At 37.9% G+C, this 19,626-nt stretch overlaps 1 protein-coding gene across 1 annotated transcript in view; it reads right to left on the reverse strand.

Annotated features, from left to right (window-relative positions):
* Nucleotides 1-19,626, reverse strand: part of AGBL4 (AGBL carboxypeptidase 4) — a 585,664-nt gene that overhangs the window by 186,035 nt on the left and 380,003 nt on the right. The window contains 1 exon segment of the mRNA XM_042030660.1: nucleotides 7,874-7,902. Within this exon segment, the coding sequence (XP_041886594.1) occupies nucleotides 7,874-7,902 (29 nt within the window).

The raw sequence follows: 19,626 nt of genomic DNA on the forward strand, positions 1-19,626 counted from the left end.
ATAATTAAATCAAATACAGTATTTAAGCCTCCTTCACACTGTGCACTGGTTGTATCTGCAAAATGGTGGATGTGCAAAGGGAAAAGTCCCAGGGGGGAGTCCAGCTCACCTGTGTGCTCCTCCAAAGAGTGCCTTGAAAAGTGAGAGAGGCATCCCTCATCTATGTTCTTCCAGTCCCACAGTAAACCATGCTGTGGACATTTTCTACCCACAGGACAAGGAATGCTGATTCTGATGTACAGCAGGTACCAAAGATTCACTCCCTGGCAGAAATGAATGCTTGTAAAAGCAATCAATGTTTCCCCTTGTGTAATCTTCCCTTACATGATCTGGTCTCACAGCAAACCCCTCATCTTAGCATGCAACTGAAATCTTCAAAATTAATGTCAACATTAATAAAGTTGTCGGTGCAGCTTGTTAGAACTGTGTGCAAAAAACCTAGAGTTGGTTTAGAGCAACTGCTACAGAAAGAGCTTATTGTGAGTCTTCATTTCATTCCATGTAGGAAAGGAAATTTTCATTGCTCTAAGATTCACAGACTGGCTTTGACACCAACACTAAATATAACCAGCAGCCAGAAATAAGGAACAGAAAGAGCAGGTACAAAGAAATGGAAGAAATCTGTAAGAAGCTGGAATGAGGTTAGAATTCTTTGCATCTTTTTATCAAGCATACTTATATGGAAAAAGGAGTGGAGCTGGTGCTGCTGGATAAGCAGACCAATGCTCCAGCCTTTTAGATCTGCTGTTCTTACAGCTCATTTAAAGCCTTGCCTGTATTCCTTGAATCAATACTCAGGCAGCTGTTCTGACAATCTCTGATGGTATTTCTCCTAGAAGGACTGACAAAGGGGAGAGACCAATCATCTCAACAAGGTCCAAAGCTCTCAAAGGTTTCCAAGGCAGAAATGGACAGAAACATCAGATAACAATTGCTGAGATTGACACCACGAAACCCAGCACCTGGTAGTCTCAAGCAACATTAGGTGACTGAGTCAGTGAGAGAATGGATGTGGCAAGACAAACAAGCTAGTGTTTATAACAAAATATAAACCCATTTACATATATAATTTCCCTGTTATAAATTACAATTTTACCTTCAAATACCCACATCAGGAATGCTACAAAAATCTGAATCCTGAATAGATCCAATAAAAACTGGATACAAGTCAAATCTGAAAGTACCTATTCCTTCTTCCCCTCACCTTTTATTCATCTAGGAAAAGGAAATTTCACAATCAAATGATTTCATAAAAAGCAAGTTTCATAAAAGTGTTAAAAAACAAGTCAGATAAATGAAAGCAGGTACTACTCCACCTCCCAGAGTAAACACACTAATGGAGGGATAATTAATCCATTAAGACACAGGCTACAACAAGACAATGAAACTGAACATAGAAACATCAATTTTATAACTCACTGTGCTATAATTATTCTCTGGCTCAGTGAATGCATATACCCTTTCAGAAACCTACTGTGCATTTCATCTTACACAAAGGATTAAATCTTTAACCCACACACAGGAAATACAGCCTTCTGTAACGTTCCCACATTACTCCCTGCACACTGCTAGATACTGCTCATTTATAGTAAAATCTGACTATTTGCAACATCTGAGGAATGTTGTCTGAATGGCTTTTTTTTCAGATATGTGTATGTATCTCTGACCCGACTACATCTTCCTCAACCACACATCCAAGAGTATAATACATGCCTAAGAAGCAACCTAAACTATTCATGAGGAAAGCTGGGAAGAATTCAAAGATCTTTAGTGTGAATGCTAATCATGATGTATAATTGGAGGACAAAGATATTTCCTTTTAAAACTCAGGAATAGGAATGACCCCTTGTAACACAGCACAGTTTCTAGTATAAGATATCTAAACACATTTTCCAAGCAACATTCACCCAATTAAAATCACACAAAAAAACCCCAATACAAATTATTGTGATTCAAGAGTTTCATTCATATCTACTACAGCTCCTGACTATAAACCAATTTACACAGCAGATACTCTCTGTTCTCTCTCCATGCATAGGACACCCAATGCTGTGAAGAGGAGTTTCTATACATAGGGAGATGGAATCCAAATTAATCCTGTAGAAATCTGAACAAAATTCATGCTGTAAATTATTTGTGAGGTCTACTTGGTAAACCATTAATCATTTTTGTCGTACAGTTCTTTCAAACATGGCCACCACTTTCTGTAGAACATACTGCAGATTGTGTTTCATTTATATATGAAAATACTCATTTGCAACACTTTTCTCTGCCCAAGCAATACCACATGTACACACACATCCAGTAAACTTGCTGCTAACACTTATACAGAGAACCCTGTGAGTTCATTCTGAATTATAATATCTCTGTAAATCTGAGTAACAACAAGCAGAAAATCATTCAAAGGTTTTCCTGTAAAACACGAGGTTAGTAACCAATGGTCAACTTCACTGGGTTCCTTTATCCCTATCAAAAGTAAATCGTTGCCATGCAATTTGTTTGCCCTGAAGCTACAGAAAATAGGCACTGATTCCCTCTGCTCTGTCATTCCTGATCCCATCCTTTCAGCTGGTAAAAGTGCCAGTTTAGTGCTATCAAATGTGAAGAATCAATATGCTGGCAGACACCAGTAGCACGTTGAGCCATCAGACCATAACAGCCTGAGATACGTTTTTTTTTTTTTTCCTTTTGTTTTTGTGCTGCTTTTTCCCTACTGTCTTATCTGGAGTCACTGGATAGAAGCCATCTATCAATCAAGCAAAGTCTCAACAAGGTTTATTACTCAGCTGCTTGGAACAGGGAATATAGATCAGGCCTCATTATTATCAAGGAATATGTTAGAATCTACTTTTTTTTGCAGTGATTCTTTCTCTTTGCCACATTAGCTTAATGGCATAATTTTAATTGACCCACAGGCTACTGACTTACTGAGAAATGCAGCTGAGTCTTCCTATTAATAAAAAGTCCCTGAGCGAATTGGGAAAAAATAACTTGCAATGTCAGTAATATCTGTGGTCAGTATTTTATTTACCTCACTCAATTGTGTTTGTACATGTTCCTGCAGAAACCAATGGCCACAGACCATTTCTTTGGATTCTTGGAAATGTCTTCTCCAGAGCAACCAAAATTTATGATTCCCTCCATCCTAATGCAAAGCAAGTTGTTTTCCAAAACTGTTCTTCAGTGTGTGCTTCTCATAGCAGAGAAAGCGGAATACTTTGTGTTTTCCAACTTCAGTAGAACTAAGTCTGGAAAAGAGTTACCCATCTATTTATGTACATCAGTAGATGTAGGCCACAGAGAGAAGAAGATTTGCAGAGGTGTGGAACTCTTATGTGAGCCAAACACCACCTCCACACTGGATTCATCTGTCCTCATCTGTAATGAAGCTGATCATCTGAAGGATGAGTCAGCCTGGTATAAGGCTGGCACACAACAGTAGTTTTCCTTACTGCTGCACAAGGGACAGGAACTGGGTCTAATTTATTCCCCCTTAAAAACTGAACTTTCAAAATCAGGCAATCCCATTGTACTTTTATCATAATTAAAGACTGAGGCATACAGTGACAGCGCTGCTCTCTGAATTCACAGAGATTCATTCCGGGATTTCATGCTATCCTGTAATTAGCACAATGAAGAACCTTGAAATTCACTTAGCAATTAGCAGTGATGAACAAAAATGAGTTGCCTTTAAGGCACTTAGGCCATATTCACACATCTTATTTAAGAACCAAGCTGCCTAATTTCCACACCTGCAAACTGTGCTCCTGGATCTGGAAGGATGATTCAGACAGCTTAAGTTAGGACTGAAAGTTTTTTTATATCCAAAATCACACTGACACAGTTTGGATCCAAGTGCAGGCACTACTCCTCAGGAAACTGCTTTCCTCCCTGTTGCCAGTCACACTAAGTCCTACCCTGGTGTCTTACTCTACATCTGAGATATGCCATGTCTAAAGGCTTTAAATCCCAGGTCAAATAGCAAGAGAAACCAGCTAAAGGCCAGCTTTGCATGTCATGGATGATGCTGTCCGGAAGGATTTCCAGGATGTGTCAGTATTATATGTGTCAAAGAACCAAGGAAAAATGCCCTGGATGTCAGGAGGTTTGTGAATAAACCTGAGAGCAGGAGAAGCAGGTAACCATAAAATGATGCTTTGCATATTCAACTGTTTGATAAGCTCTGAAAATGCAATTTAATGGTGCTGTACAAATGCCAGGATTGTTGCTCTTTTAGAAATGAAAAGATTAAAAAGCAATATATATTGCATTATCCCTCTCCTGTGCCACCAAGGAATGTGCCAACCAATATTCATCATAGAAAAAACCCTCATTCTTCACCTCACCTTTTGCAACTTACACCTACTCTTGACAGCAAATATCTCTATGATTAAGCATATAATCCCATTTTTTTTCTGTGATGGATTGCTGACCAACTAATTAAACTATTTCTATTTTTTATTTTGTATCTGTACCTAAATAGGTGACACCAGTAAGAAGCATTACTTTAATTCCGTTGTGGTTTTATTTTGTGCATGCTGAGAAGGTCTTTCTTCCACATGCTTCCAGAAACCAAGAACAATTATGTCAAGGCCTGGTTCTTTGCTTGGATTGAGACAAAGCAGCAGCGCAGCAGCAACCACCCAAGTGCAAGTGATGGCAAATAAAAAGCCACTGGAATATCTTCAACTTTGTGAAACTCAAATGGTTCTAGATGTTTCATTGATTGATACATATATTTATGATGTCTCAATATGAGTAGATAAAAGTACATTAGTGACAGACAAACCCCCCTTTTTAGTTTTTTTACTTGAGAAATGCTTATAATATGGAAGCATTAAAAAAAAAAAAAAGTATTTTTAGATATATCAGTCTTCTATAAGGAACTTAGCTACATTTTTTCTCTTTCCATGAAATTTTCTCTGGTTTATGAGAAAGAAGATCTCCTTCTGTTTTTAGACTTTTCAAAAGTAAAGAAAGCGTACCTATTTTATATATATTTTTATAAACCACTAAAAAATAAGAAAACTCTAATGTTTTTGCAAAGAAGTTCATAGGACAAATAATTTTGGTTGACATTGGTAATCGTGAGCAGCAGTGGGCAAAGGCTGACAGGAGAGTTCCATGGCAGCCTGAGAAGGGAGGCTACCATAGAATCCTGCTGATACCTGTTATTTAAAACTCAATCATACCCACTTTATCACCATGACATACCTTACACTGAAAAGTTTCACAAAAATTGCAACTGATCTGTGTCATTTATTTCCATTCGAGCCAATTAAAGACCAGTGATTGGAAAAGCATTCTCAGTAAATCATTTACGTTTAAACTACAAAGCTGGGCAAATCTGGAGTTTTGTGATAACCTCGTTTCAGTATTTTTAAGCAACCAATAGATAGAAGTGAAACAATACCAAACAGATTAGGGCATTATCTATTCAATTAAGAAAGAGAAAGGAATGCTCAAGTCTTGGATGATTTGGCAAGTAATGCATTTGTGTGCACTCTTTTTTTCCTTTATTGTTACAAAGCAATGACTTGGACCCACAATGCTTTATTGTTGTAAATATTAAGCACTTGACTCAGGGATGGTTCAGCTTCATTTCAGTAAACCAGCTCCTATTCACCTCCTTAAAGGCAGGCAGGCATAGGGAGGAGGAACTTTACGTTAAAGGTAAACATATTCACATATTTTTTTGGCCTGAGCCCAGGGGTCAGGTCTTGCTGCCTCTCAGTACAATGGAATTTTGTCACTGAACACAATGGGAACAGGAATGAACCACTGGGCTACAAACCACCCTCCCAGCACTGTAATGAAACAGGGACACAAGACTCTCATCGATCAGTGTGTTACTGCACTGACTAGTGGAAGAGCTGCCAGCTGTCAATTAAAAAAATTTCTCAGTAGAAGTGTAAGACACAATATTAAGTCAAAGATGGTTACTAAAGTTTAGGTGTTATCAGTGGATTTCAAGTTAACTGATACAGATGCAAGGAGTTACAGCAGAACAAGAAATCACCTATTGCACCTGGATATGCCAAAGTACCTTAGAGCATACTGCAGCTTTAACCAAGAAACTAATGAAGACTGTGGATGAGGAATGGGTCTGAGAAACAACTTCGTCTTTATACTATCTTCCTCTGTGACCATGGGAAAAGCATTCATCTTGTTTACTTAATCTTTAAAATCAGGCTAAATATATATTATTCATCTTCAGGCAGGGCTGAGTTATTGATGCCAATGGCTGTGTAACTGTTCACCATTATTTATTGTTATCAGAACTGAAAGCTTTGCAATGGATCAGATAATAAAATCTAATCATTTCTGTTTATCAGTGAGCCAAGCTAAACAGAACTTGATTTTCTTGTAACAAAACTAACATATCTGTGCTTTCCTTCTTTTCCTCTGGTAATCCAATGATTGCACCCTCCTACACTTAGACAAGCTATTGAGAAAGCAAATGCATGGAAAGTTTGCCATGGAAACCTGTTGGACTGTAAACCTGAAATTCCAGGGTCTTTTGACCTTAATTTTTTCTCATATACTACAAAAGAGATTTTGAAAGCTGAAATAAGTAGCTAATCACAGTGGCATCTTCTAAGCATCATTTTTATTCCAAGAACAGGAACTTTATCATGTTAAACCCCATATAACCCATCTGCAACCCATTCCCAGTGAACCAGAGATAAATCCCTCTGACACCAGCAAAGCCTTCACTCCATGCTTTGCAATTTGCAGGGGCAGCTGATGCAAGTCCTGGAAGGAAGTAAGGAATTAGCAGTTAGAAGGAAACACAGAAAACTTGTGCCCAGTTGCCAGTCAGAGAGCCAGACATCTCCAGGCTAGAGTATTTCACCTTGAGCACTAGAAAATTGAGATAAGAAGAGTTGAAATTGCACATTTCTTTTTTTTTTTTTTTTAATAAAGTGCTGTTCACTTTCACATGTAGGAAGGTCATTTGAGAGGGTGCATTACTGCAGAACTCATGAGCACAAACATTTCTGAGCTAACCTGTTCTTGTTTAATGGAAAATAGATTGGTGTACTGAAATCATGTGCTGTCCTTTGTCATGGATCTCCCATAGAAACCAGTGCAACAACCTTCTCATTTCCCTCCAACACAAGGACTCCAGAGGAAGCAGAATGTTGAAGTAAGAGTGTGAAAGATCTCTCGACTGTGTTTGTTACAATTTCATAAAGAGATTGATGGCAATACAAAGCATTTATGTCCACATAAAATTACTGCGTAGAGCTTTTCAATAGTTGTTATTTTCCAACACAGTTTATATTTTTTGACTTGTAGAGATTATAATCAAGATACCCCGTGGATCTTCAGTAATCAGTAAGATACAGAAATCAAAGGCCATGAAGAAATACCATGATTTGGCATATTACATTATTTATGCAAGCTAAGAGAAAATAAATAAATTTGCTCTTGTTGGATGAGTGTCACTAGTGGACATGTAACCCACAACGGTTTGGCTACCTCCATGAATGATTAATTAAAAGGAAAAATAGTTAATCAAGATAAACTTCTGCACCTAGCTAACAGAGGACTGAAAGTTTATCATGTCTAAATATGTTTCTCTTACATTTACTGCAAATTAGTTTTTGAAAGTGAATTTCAAGGTCTACTGACTCTGAGGTTCACTAACTCAGTTTTCATTAAGTTTTCACAAATGATCTACTGTAGCATTATTCTTTTATAGTAGTGGAGATTTAAGGCCCAGTATGAAAAGCAATTATACTGTCAGAAAAGTGTATTTTGACTTACTAAAAATTTGAAAGGTTTCATGAAACTATTTATTTTGGTGTTCATTTGGAGTGCATGTTGACAGTGTTATAAAGAAAGCATTTTCTATCTCTCATCATACCTTCTTGTTGAAAACTTGAGATAACCTTACTTAGCAGATATGTTAAATACCTGTGTAGGTAATAAATACATGGTGCTTTGGATTCTGCCCTGCAACTGGCCCACTGAATTTATTGTGCTAAATCTGTGTTATATTAATGATGCTCATGTGTTAGTTAAAAGAATATTAATTTTATTTCTGTAAATACTGGAGATGCTTAAAAGAAAACCTGAGTATTTAGCAGTCTGATGAGTTACATGAGTCATGTCATGAAACAATTTTGTCCAATTTTTTTGGATCACTTGTTTCAACTGCATTGCATTAAGTTTTTCCGATTACCTCATTATCTCGCAGAGTGTTATTTTTATATCCTATTGGAGCACTATTCACCTCAAATAACTGTGACTTAGATAATAATCACAATGCTCTCTCCTGGTAAAGGGCTGGGGAAAGCTTAAAATATGAGGAAAGGATTTACCCTTCAATTGTTACATGGCATCTAGGAATAAATTCAGCTGTTTGACTCTTGACTTCTTTTCAGAGCAAGTGACTAAGAAGTATTTAAGGAAAGGGCAAAAAGTGGGTGATAATTGATTCAACTTAACCTATGGTCTTGTTACACAAAAGCCATTGTAGAAGACACAAGAGGAAGAAGGGATGACATTTCTACTTAGAACAGTTACTTCTAAAAGTCAATGCCTACACAGGCATCAGCAACTAAGATTTTTTTTCTGCCTCTAAAAAAAATAGCACCATGTAATTTTTTTTTATCCATCTCTATTAGGTTACTTCAATTATTGTGTATATTAGTCACGATAAATAATAACTTCTAAATCTAACCTTTTGCCTGGCCTTGTCCAATGGTGTAATCATGTAGATTGACAAGAAATTCTACAAACTACCAAAAAGGAGTTGAGCTGAGTAGCTGATAGTTTTCTGTCCAGGAGTCTCAAGCCAAAAAACAAGTCGGTGTGAGATGAATGTATATGCAATACAAGGCTTGTAGGAATTAAGCAGGAGGAATATGAAGTGTTAAACAGCTAATAAAAACCTCACCACAGCTTTGTTGAGCAGCAAGACTTGGAGGAATTATGCATAGAAAGTTGTCCGAGATCTGATTAAAATCTACAGAAAGGAAGAGGGCAGTGAAGGAGGCATTGATCAAATGACAACTTTTGAGAAGGGATAGGCAGAGAAGAGTAAAATAAAGACAAAGGCCTACTTTCAAGACCAATAACCTCTGTGAACTGCAGGGTTAGGTAGCACAGGTAGCAAGTGTAAAACTATTTATGACACAAGGGCAATTTATGGCAGCATGCAAGAAGTGTGCTCATTTTAGTGAGAGACAAACTTGGGGAAATCCCAAGCACTTCAATCACCTAAAACACAGTAAGAAATGGCACAGAACATGAAAAATATACATTACAAAAGCTGAGACGTAGACTTCGGAGAATGGAAAGAAACAAAAAGTCCAGGACACAAAGAGAGATGCAGCAAGCAGGTCCAGAAATTTCTGTACAAGAACATTCTCTAAATTCAATAACACTAGAACTAGATCAAGAAAAAACTGCTCGCTATTACATACAGAAGAAAAACTAGCAGCAAACATTAAGGTTGCTGAAGTATTTAAACCATATTGTTCCAGCCTTCCTTAGAAAGATGAATTATTATAAGAAAGTTGTGTTCAGAATGCAAGCTCCATAGACCTTTGACTTGTCTCAGCAGACATCTTAGGCTCTTGCACAGTTTTAATACAATAAATGCAGTATGGAAAGTCATGACGTTATTTCTGCCAAATAAATACGTTCACAGTACCGTAGCGTGGTTTCCATTTTACCTTATGGCCACTTGCAAAACAATGGCCACCATACCACAAGCACGGAAAAAGATTCAATTTGAAGACGTGTTGCATGGTACTGGCCCTTCCAACTCCTGGTTAAATGCTGACACATTGAGATTTTCCTATTGTTATTGATGTCCCTTAATTACATTGATCCTAGAGGTTATGCACTGTTATTCTTTAAGCTATAAATACTCATTACATCCATTAGGATCTTTACTTCGAGAAGTGGAGAAGAAGCTCTGTAATAACTACAGAAAAAATTTTAGTTATAAGTTATGGTACTAGAAAAAAATTGTCAATAGGATCCAGTTCTTAGGTGTTAGTAATGAGTCTTTTCATCAACAGAGTTAACTACTAATTAAGCCTCCAATCTCATGGTCTATTAGCATACTCAGAGAAGTGCATTGATACTCTAGCACACAAGACAAGGGATTTATTTTCCTAATTCTAAAAGCCAAGGGGCTGTTCTTTTGACAGGTTTACAAAACTCTTCATATTTTTAATAGTTCTACATGTAAGATCTTGCAGTGCAAACAACCTAATTAGGGCTAAAGGAACAGATATAGATTTAAATAGGTTACTGTGGATTCTTTATAATTAACTTTCCATGAGTTCTGTCTGACTTTTCCCAGCATGGAGATGTGGCTTTCTCTTGGCTCTTCCCTTCTGCATGGTCTGCTCCTCCAGAGGCCATAGATCATTTCCTGTTCTGCAGCTGAAATAGCACAGCTTCAAAGGCTGTGACTAACATAATTTAAACCATTATCATTTTTTACCCAACTATTATTAAACAAATTGATTTCCCCCCAGTCTCCACGATAAAGAAAATCATTCATTCATTTTGTGTGTTCTTGGAAATCTATGGTTCTTCTTTAAATCACATAATAGCAGGAATTAGGAAAAATGATCATTTATCTGATGTCAGTAAGTTGGGCAAAGCTATTATATTTGTCATCATGTAGGAAACTGCCATTATGTTAGGCCAATTTTTGCAACTAATATTTTTTGATTCATTCACTACTCAAAAATTATAATTGCCTTTGAACCTTTTTAATTGTCCCACTGGAAAGAAGAATACTTTGGACTGTACCTGATGTGACTTTATTAGCATGTTGGAAAAACTTAAAATATGAGAAGATTGTGGTTTAAAATAACTTCTTACTTCATGTTCCTCCTAGCAAAAACTTTTATAGACAAACAGGTTTTGAAGATGGGAAATGTTATCAAGACATTAAAATACTCTTTCCTTTTTATCCACTTTAAAATCTAAAGCACTTGCCCCATAAGTATGGCACAGAGAATGAATGATCTGCCGTGTGTCACGTCCCATCATCCCACAGACCTTTCAACCCCTTATTGCGTATTTTGCCCATGCAGTAGGATTCAGGTGAAAAGGATGATGGTGTTTTTGCCAGCCATAAAGTCTGCATATCTCCACAGAAGTCTTTTGTAAAAGGATATAAAAAGTAATACAATGACATCTGTGATGAATCTGGGTAGTCGTGTGAGAAATACCAAGCTCAGCACACATTCTGGTGAGAAACAGCTGATACCTGTTCCCATTTAATAGAACTGCTCTTGCTAGTAGAATAAACAAAGTTTTTATTTATTCTGCAGTTAGTTACACAAAATCATTTCATGTGAGTGCCTGCTAGCAGAATCTGAAGAAAGCAGCCAATCCTGTTCCTTTTGATGACAGATGGTATAAAGTGGTGTTTAAGGCACCGGTGGGAAAATGGAGAGAGAGATTTTAATATTGAATTCTCCATGGTGCTGCAGTACAGCCTGTAAAGCCAGCTCACCATTCTGTGCCTTTTCTTACCTTTCCCCTTTCCACATTTCAGAGGGGAGCTTTTCTCCCTAGGTGCATTCATCCAATGCCTGCATGAAAAGGCCACAGCACCAGTGGAAGCACAAAGCAGTGTCCCAGGACCAGCAGTGCTTCCAGTTTTATGTAAATTTCTTATTTACTCTATAAAAGCACCACAGTGTACAAACAGTATTTATTGAGAAAGGCACCCTGGTAGAAATTTTCTCTCTGAACTGTTGTTTTGCCACATAATATGCAAGGGCTTTAAGTTCACTGAAAGGGTTATCTGAATTCCATGGCTAGTAAATGAGCGAGTTCTTTGGCAATAAATTCATGCAAAGCCAGGGCTGCTGAACTTCAACAGCTGACACTGGCTTCTGCAGGTGCAAAATCACAGATGGTTACATGTCATTACTGCCACAGAAGTGCTACTGAATTCACTAACATTTGCCAGGCTGTGCAGAATACTGTACACACAATATGCTATAGAATTCAGGCAGCCCTGGACACCATATATTCAGGATCCTCCACTGTGCTCAGTATTAAACAAATGACTGAATGTGTAGGTCCTACATTAACATCCCTATCTTTGTTCTTCAGATGTCACCTTGTCCTTTTAAAGAGGATTACAATTCACACAATTCACACCCAAGAGGACCTGGTTTTGTGCTCAACACATGGCAAGGTCAAATTAGACATATATAAAGCCTTAGTCTCCAACATGGTGTCCCTGACACTATGTTGTTAGGGATGAGAGTTTGGCCAATCATCAATGACAATTTCGTCCTTGCTTTCCCTCCTCCTGCTGCAGGAAAAAAGCCCCAGGCTACTGCAGGCAGTTCACATACTGGGACAGAGCAGGCTCAGTAATTTAGGACCTTTTATTTAGCAAGAGAATGGGCTGTGATCCTTCTTATCCTCCACAGAAAATAACACAGAAACCAACACCACCTTATGTTTGTAATAGTCAGCACACACCTTCTCATTGATTTAAGTTCTCATTTTTCTGTCTCACTTTAAGAGGAATTTTTTTTATATTGAAATTGCACTTGGTAATAACCAATTTACAACTTTTTTCACATTCCTATTGCAGCCAAATAGATTGTGATCAGAAGTGTTTTAAAACTACAATTCTACTAATGTTATCTACTTGACAAATTGCCCATAATATGTGAGAAAACCAAACAAAGTTATACTAATCCAGACTTCAGAGAACAAAAGTATCAGCTATGGCTCATTTTGTAGTTCATTTTGCTTCTACTCAGATACTTAGATCCTTATCCTTAAAATGGAACAGAGATGAAGGACAAAAAAATACTGAGAAGTCACTCTGTTACTTAACAGGAGCTTTACAGATTGACCACTAAGTTTCAGGCATCCAGAGGGCAAAATCTGGTCTTTATATATTTTCTGAGATAGTGAACACTTGCTGTAATGGGAGATTATAAAAGTGGAAAGAGGTATTACTTTTTTTTTCCCCCAAAAGATAGTGGAGAGTAGCTACAGGCTAAGAATTCTCCTTTGCTAACCTGTCTAAAATACAATAATTACATGACTGAGTAAAAGTGATCCTGTGCCAACAGAAATCCACGGCAGCTAATCACACTGCTGTATGGTTGACCACGTACTTAGTGATATAAACAAATTAATTCCCAAAAGATAGCTAATCCAGCTTTTCTAGCCCCCTAGTAACATTGTGGAGCCTGTGCACTAATACCTAACAGCATGTACTTTATATCATTTGGTGGCAACTTTTCCATTAACTGGCAACAAAGGACTTTTCTATTTGGATTTAGAAATTCCCAAAGCAAATTTCTGAAGGGCAAACATACATAACGCCATTTAATTTGCAATGATTCCAGATCCCAACAGTGTGAGAGCTCCTACTGAAGCCTGTTCTGTTCCCTTTAGCCAGAAATGTGATGGTTATAAAAACAGACCAAATTAGCAATGTGCCTGCAACGCAACAAAAAATGTCACCCCCTCAGATAAAAGATGAATAGAAAAATATACATTCGAACACACCCTTTACCACACATTTTGGTCAGATTAGCATGGAACTGAAAGAAATGACACACAGTTGCCTAATGAGTTCTTGGAGCTGCTCTAAACAAAATACAACCAACCAAAAAAAGGGGCCAACATCCCATTGCCTCGTTTGCAAACGCGTGCCGTTGGTTCAGTGGGGGAAGGATCTGTCTCCACCACCCGAGGTTCACCATCTACTTCCGAGGGGCACAAAAAAGTAACAGTGCCATGTCACATTCCTATAATGACATGGAAATTATTAGCTCTCATAAATTCAAATCAATAAAATAAAATAATCTCATATGACCCTCTCTCTTCCCTCCAAAATAAATATGTCAAATTTATCTCAAAAGCTGCTTTCTCTAAGTGTCCTATTTTCCTTTTACATTATGTGGCAGCATTAGAATATCATTATTCTCTGGCAATGGATGTTTAAGAACACTTTGATAGTGTTTAAATATTTTTTTTTCTTTTTCTACTGATTTATTGCCCATTCCAAAAATACCCTGGAGCAAAACATTTGTTTTGGTTTGCGAAAGGAAAAGTCAGAAATATATTTGCTATATTTATCTCAGTCAAACCCAAATTTGAACTCAGTCTTCTGAGGTACAAAAAAACCCCAACAAATGAAACAAAAACATATATACCCCTTCATTCTCCTTCATTCTCTACATTGATACAGAACTTGTGTCTCTGGAGGCATAACCCTTTATTCTTTGAGTTAATTTTTTTCCTCCAAGTGGTTATATTGATAAAAATTTAATATCATGTTCTGAAGTCTTTGACTTTCCCTTTCATATCTTCATTCTTTGCAATTTCTGTTGTGGGACCATATCTAACCTCCACATTCCTTTACCATAGGAATGTAGGAAATAATGAATATGTGCATAGTTAGTGATAAGTGATGAAAACAAGGACAGGACAGCTGGATAAATAATTCTAATTGTGAAGGAAGGTCTGCTGACCCACGTGTAATTCACCCTGCACCCTGGCAAAGACAAAGGGGTTTACACTGGGGCTGAAGTTAGAAAAAGCTGGTCTGGAATCCAAGTTAGAACTCTAAATATTTAAAAGGTAGTTATTAGTGATTGCTAAAAAGTCCTTTTTACTTTAATAACTATTTGTAATAGAAGGTTGCCTGTATCCTCAGTCTACAGATGGCTGACAAATACCAGCTAAGAAAAGTAGCGAATTCTTCTAAATATACCAGTAACTGAACAAAGCAAACAACTCAGCAATGAAAAATTTCCAATCGAAATTTCTGATACAAGTTCATATATTTTGTATATTACTTAGTGTAACTTCAAGAGCCTCCCTCTGCCATTTTGGAATGCTGTTGTTCTCCTGAGGATCTCTTCCCTATTTGCCATCCCAGTGAGAATGCCCCAGCTACTCAAGGGTATCTAAAGCAGTACTAGAAACACTTCTGAACAATTGAATCTTATCTCAAACAATACCAACAAACTGGAGTTAAACAAGTGGAAGGAAGATCAAATAGCAGGGCTTGATCTCAAAGATGTTACACACTTTCCACTCTGCAAAACCAATAACCATGTTGGGAAAATTATCTCATTCAATTTATGATGAATGTTATTCTAGATCCAATAAGCAAATATTTTTGTCACGCTTCTTACTTCATTTTTTATCTTTGATTATCTTTTACATTGTCTGTAGCAGCACTCCTTCATGATCAGCTCTCTGAAAATACCCTCTAAGGGGAAAAGACAAGCAATTCTGAAGAAGAGTTGTTCTCTTTGGACTAACTTTAACTGGTGTAAACTGACAGCATCTTTCATTTATCACCAGGTCAGAGCACACATATAAGCAGTTACTATGGAGCAGCTCATGCATTGCAAATTAACACCTCTGTTTAAATATGACTAATTTATTCACATGCTCACTCCCTTAATCTTAGCCAGAGAATTGCATTAGACTGCAACAGCCACAGAAAGACAAAAAATTAGTTATAAGCAAGCCACACTCACATATATGATTTTGCAATATTTTTAAATACTCTTTTGACACTCAAGTCCTCAGTATTTACAAAACAAAAAATTATACATTGCTAAAGAGATTATTAAGAGTAAATTCCACTAGTATTTGAACCATTTAACCCCCCCACTCAGCTTTCTACGCACAAAACACATATTGGGGAATGGTGCATATGGAAAGCATATGGACTGTGGCTAAAATGGAACAAAGCCACCTTTTTGGTAAGAATTCTGTATTAAGTACTCACATCTGCAGACTAGCAGTGATGGCACTTTAACATATGCAAGTTATTCTCCCCTCTGAATTCAGCCAGTGGTTCTTTAGCCGACAGACACCAGTATGAAGCCATGGCTTCATTCCCAGTAAGTTCATCTGTCTCAGGGAGCAAAGGAGAACGTAACATTGGAATTATTCATGAGAACCAACTACGGGAACTTATCTGGATTGACCAAGAAAGGAAAAATAGCCCAGACATATGGGGTGGTGTAGGAAAAGGCACAGATTCTCCTGTAGTAGCATGGGGCTGTCAGAACAGCTAAGCATAAACAGCCAGCTGAGAGCAAGAAATGTCTGAGAATGAAGGGCAAAATGAGCTGGGTAGGAGGAAGAAGCCGTATAACACCAAGTTGAAAATTAAGGGATTTTATTTGATTTCGAAGGAAACGATAATCCAGCTCTTAGGCTTCAAGGAAGGGGGTACCAGAGAATATCAGGCTAGAAAGGCTAAGTTAAGGGTATGTTTCATGAATTTCAAGGTTGTGCGCTCTCCTTCAAAGAATCCAGAGAAATTTGTAGTGCAAGATGCTAAAAATATTTCTAGATACTAACACAGCAATGCAGATCACATTAACATACAGCTTTGTGAGGAATGGTATATAAATTAGAACTATTTGCAAAGGACTGGAAATAATAAGCTCATATAGAATGATAAATGTGTGTTATTAATGCTCTGTTGTCTTAATTGCAAGGCTTTTGTTCTCTATTACAGAATGAGAATATTCCCTGCAAAACAATTATTCTCTTGATTGTTGGCTAGATTAGCATTTGCCACAGGGCTTTATGCTTCACAAAATATTTTTGCTTGCATGAAGAAACCATGAAAGGCAGGCAGATAGCACACAGTGAAGTCAAAGAAAACAGATCATGTTTGCTCTGTCATTCTGCCTTAACCATCTAACTGGTCAAATATGGATGGGAGTGGAGCAAGAAGTAAATAGAGCACACATGCTCAGTTCAGCTTTTGACGGGTGGGTATTTTGTGTACTATTCCAGGAAAAAATAAAAAAGAAATATGGAAGAAAAAACCAACTATGGAGGCATTTTATTTTATTTGAGCCTCTTCCTTAGCTCCCAACATCTTTTGACCAAACTTGAAATCTTCTTATTTGTTCACATGCTGCCTACTGATAGAGTAATAAGAACATCATGGAACTGAAAATACAAGTAAACAAACCTTTCTTTTAAGACACTTATGACTCAGCAGGTTATGATTTTCCAATCACCAGGTGAGTCAGAACTAAGCCTGTGAAATGGTGTTAGAAAGTACAAAACTTGATCCTTCATCTGCAGTGCAAGAATCACAGTTCTTATAATTAAGGAATCCAGGGCTGTGGTTGTAATGGAACATGTCCCAGCCAAACTCCCAGTCTGGTACTTTCTCCCTATCTCAACTTGCTCCTGCAATTTCATTTGGATATAGAACTCAGTCTGTTCTGCCCTGACCAGGGAGGTGAGGCTGTTTGTGGCTACATGGCTGCTGTCTTGGTTCATGTTTATGATAACATGAATCTTTTGTGAAAAGGACAAGAGAAATACAACGGACAGGTCCCTGACTCCAACCCAGAGAGACCAGATCAGAACACACACAGCACTCAAGGAGATATAGAGACAATTGAGAAAACCACCCTGTAAGGTTTATACCCAGGCAATGGACACAAATGAAATCTTGCAGCATTTTTGACAGTAGCAGCAAGGTTAGGGGATGTGTGCGTACCACGGCTTACTGCTAATCGAGATTATCGTCCGTGTTTATTCAATCAATATCAGCATGTCTGAGGGGACTGAAAAGGCACTAATAAGGAAACACACTGTTTAGGGTAAACACAGAGCTGATTACAGCAGCGTCCTCTTGATTTGGCAACTAAGAGGTAAATGGATATTTTTGAGATGCTGATACAATTCACTTGACAATGAGACAAGCGGACAGCACCTTCTGGGCTCTCTGTTACTCTTAGAACAACAATCTTGGGACTCACCATGGGTCTGTGTCAGCTCCTGGCAGATTCTCAAGCCACTGCATTGAGAATATTTAGTGTATAGCTACACTCTGCAGAAGGGAATTCAGACAAAAGCCAGGTAAGTCACCTAGATATTCCTCTCCTACTGTGTATGCCCAAGCTGCCAAATTGTGCAGCCTGAGAGACTGCAAGCCAACAAAGGATTTGACACAGAGAGTATGTGCCATGGGACAATGAAGCACAGAGATGCTCAGAAGTTGGCTCTAAGGTCACAGTTGGATACTGAATGTAAATTACATTATGGAAGTCTATTGCATATCTACTTCAGATTTGCTCAGAAAACAGAACTGTGTGATTGCTGTACAGTGAAGACATCCTTTGAGAATAAATATTCACACTGTTATTGTTTAAAAGATGAATGATCATATTGGCCCCCAAGAATGCCCTCACAGAAATAATCTGTTCAGACTTTTCAGTCATATATGTGTATGCCATTTTAAGTGAGGAAAGAAACAATCTTGCCTTGATAGAGCTTATATTCTGACAGGAATGTCAGCTACATCACTTGGGACTCTGTCTAAAAAAAGAACTTGGAGGCATAAAATTGAAATCAGGAGGAATTTTGGTAGAGAAACCCAGAGCTGTGATCCTGAGTTGTGAACCTCAGCTGCCACTTGTATCCCATTCATTCAGCATTTTGTGGCTGTAAAGCTGACTAGAGACTAGCAAGTTCTGCTTTGGCACCCGCTCAGAATTGCTTGAGTTTTGACAGAGCTGAGCAACTTGGCTCTTAACCCAGCCAGGCAAAAGGAGACTTGGCATTGCTGAAGACAAAGAAAATAGTTTTTGGAGAATTAAATGCATTTTTTCAATTTGCTGAAATGGAGTAATTCTAATCATTAGCAGAGGTACAGAATGGCCTGACTACTGAATTTAAGACCTCGGTTTTTCTATGCACACAATGGCACAGCACATTAACTCTTCTGCTAAAGTAGCCCTGGATGACATTCCATCTGTACTATGATGGATCTCCAGCCACTTCCTGGAACACACTGGTGCAGTGCACAAAATCGAACTTCGTGTTTGTGCCTACATATATTTTTTCAGATCCAGGAACTTAGAAACCAAGACCAAAACTGTAATCACAAAGTACTCAAACTTTGTCACTATTTTCTCATCTTTCAGGAGCTTACTGGTGACAATTTTCTCCAGGTCTGGTGGTGCTAAATATCTGCAGTTCCTGTGAAAGTCCAGCAGAGCTGACAATGCCTGACAATTTGACAAACTCTCACAGGAATTTTATACTTGGTGCCAAAAGAATAATATGGGGGAAATGAACATTTGCTGTTTCCTTAGAACTTTGCCACAGAGCAGTATCTCTAAAGAAAAATAAATCACATGGACATCATCCATAGGCAAGCCTGGAAGCTGATACCTGGAAACGCTTTTGAAGTCAATGGCAAAATTTATTCACTTTAACAGTGCAAGAGGGCACACACAAAAGGATTCTTTAACTCTGGAAGTGTGCACACAGTCAAAACCTGAAAAACAGCCACTGAGATCTTTGACAAGGCACAGAAATACCTTGAAATAAGCAAATCCTATTACCATAAAGGAAAATTGCACACGGTAGAGCATTATTTCGTCTCAACCTCCACGTCCCTGGAAATCCATCAAGCGTTCTGAGGGAGAGGCTGGAAAAAAAACGGGCTGAAAAGGTAGGTAGGAACAACACATTTTGTGCAAGAACTGTTAGATTTCTTTCTCCTTCAAGCTTTTGCACATACTCCCCTCACACTGTGGGGAATGTTAAACAGTGCTATAGACTAAATGTCATTCCTTGAGTCACCACACAAGCTGAATA

The sequence above is a fragment of the Corvus kubaryi genome, unplaced genomic scaffold (assembly GCF_017639235.1).
Source record: "Corvus kubaryi isolate FWS band 111438036 unplaced genomic scaffold, C.kubaryi_AGA036_p1.0 37334, whole genome shotgun sequence".
Taxonomy (NCBI): Eukaryota; Metazoa; Chordata; class Aves; order Passeriformes; family Corvidae; genus Corvus; species Corvus kubaryi.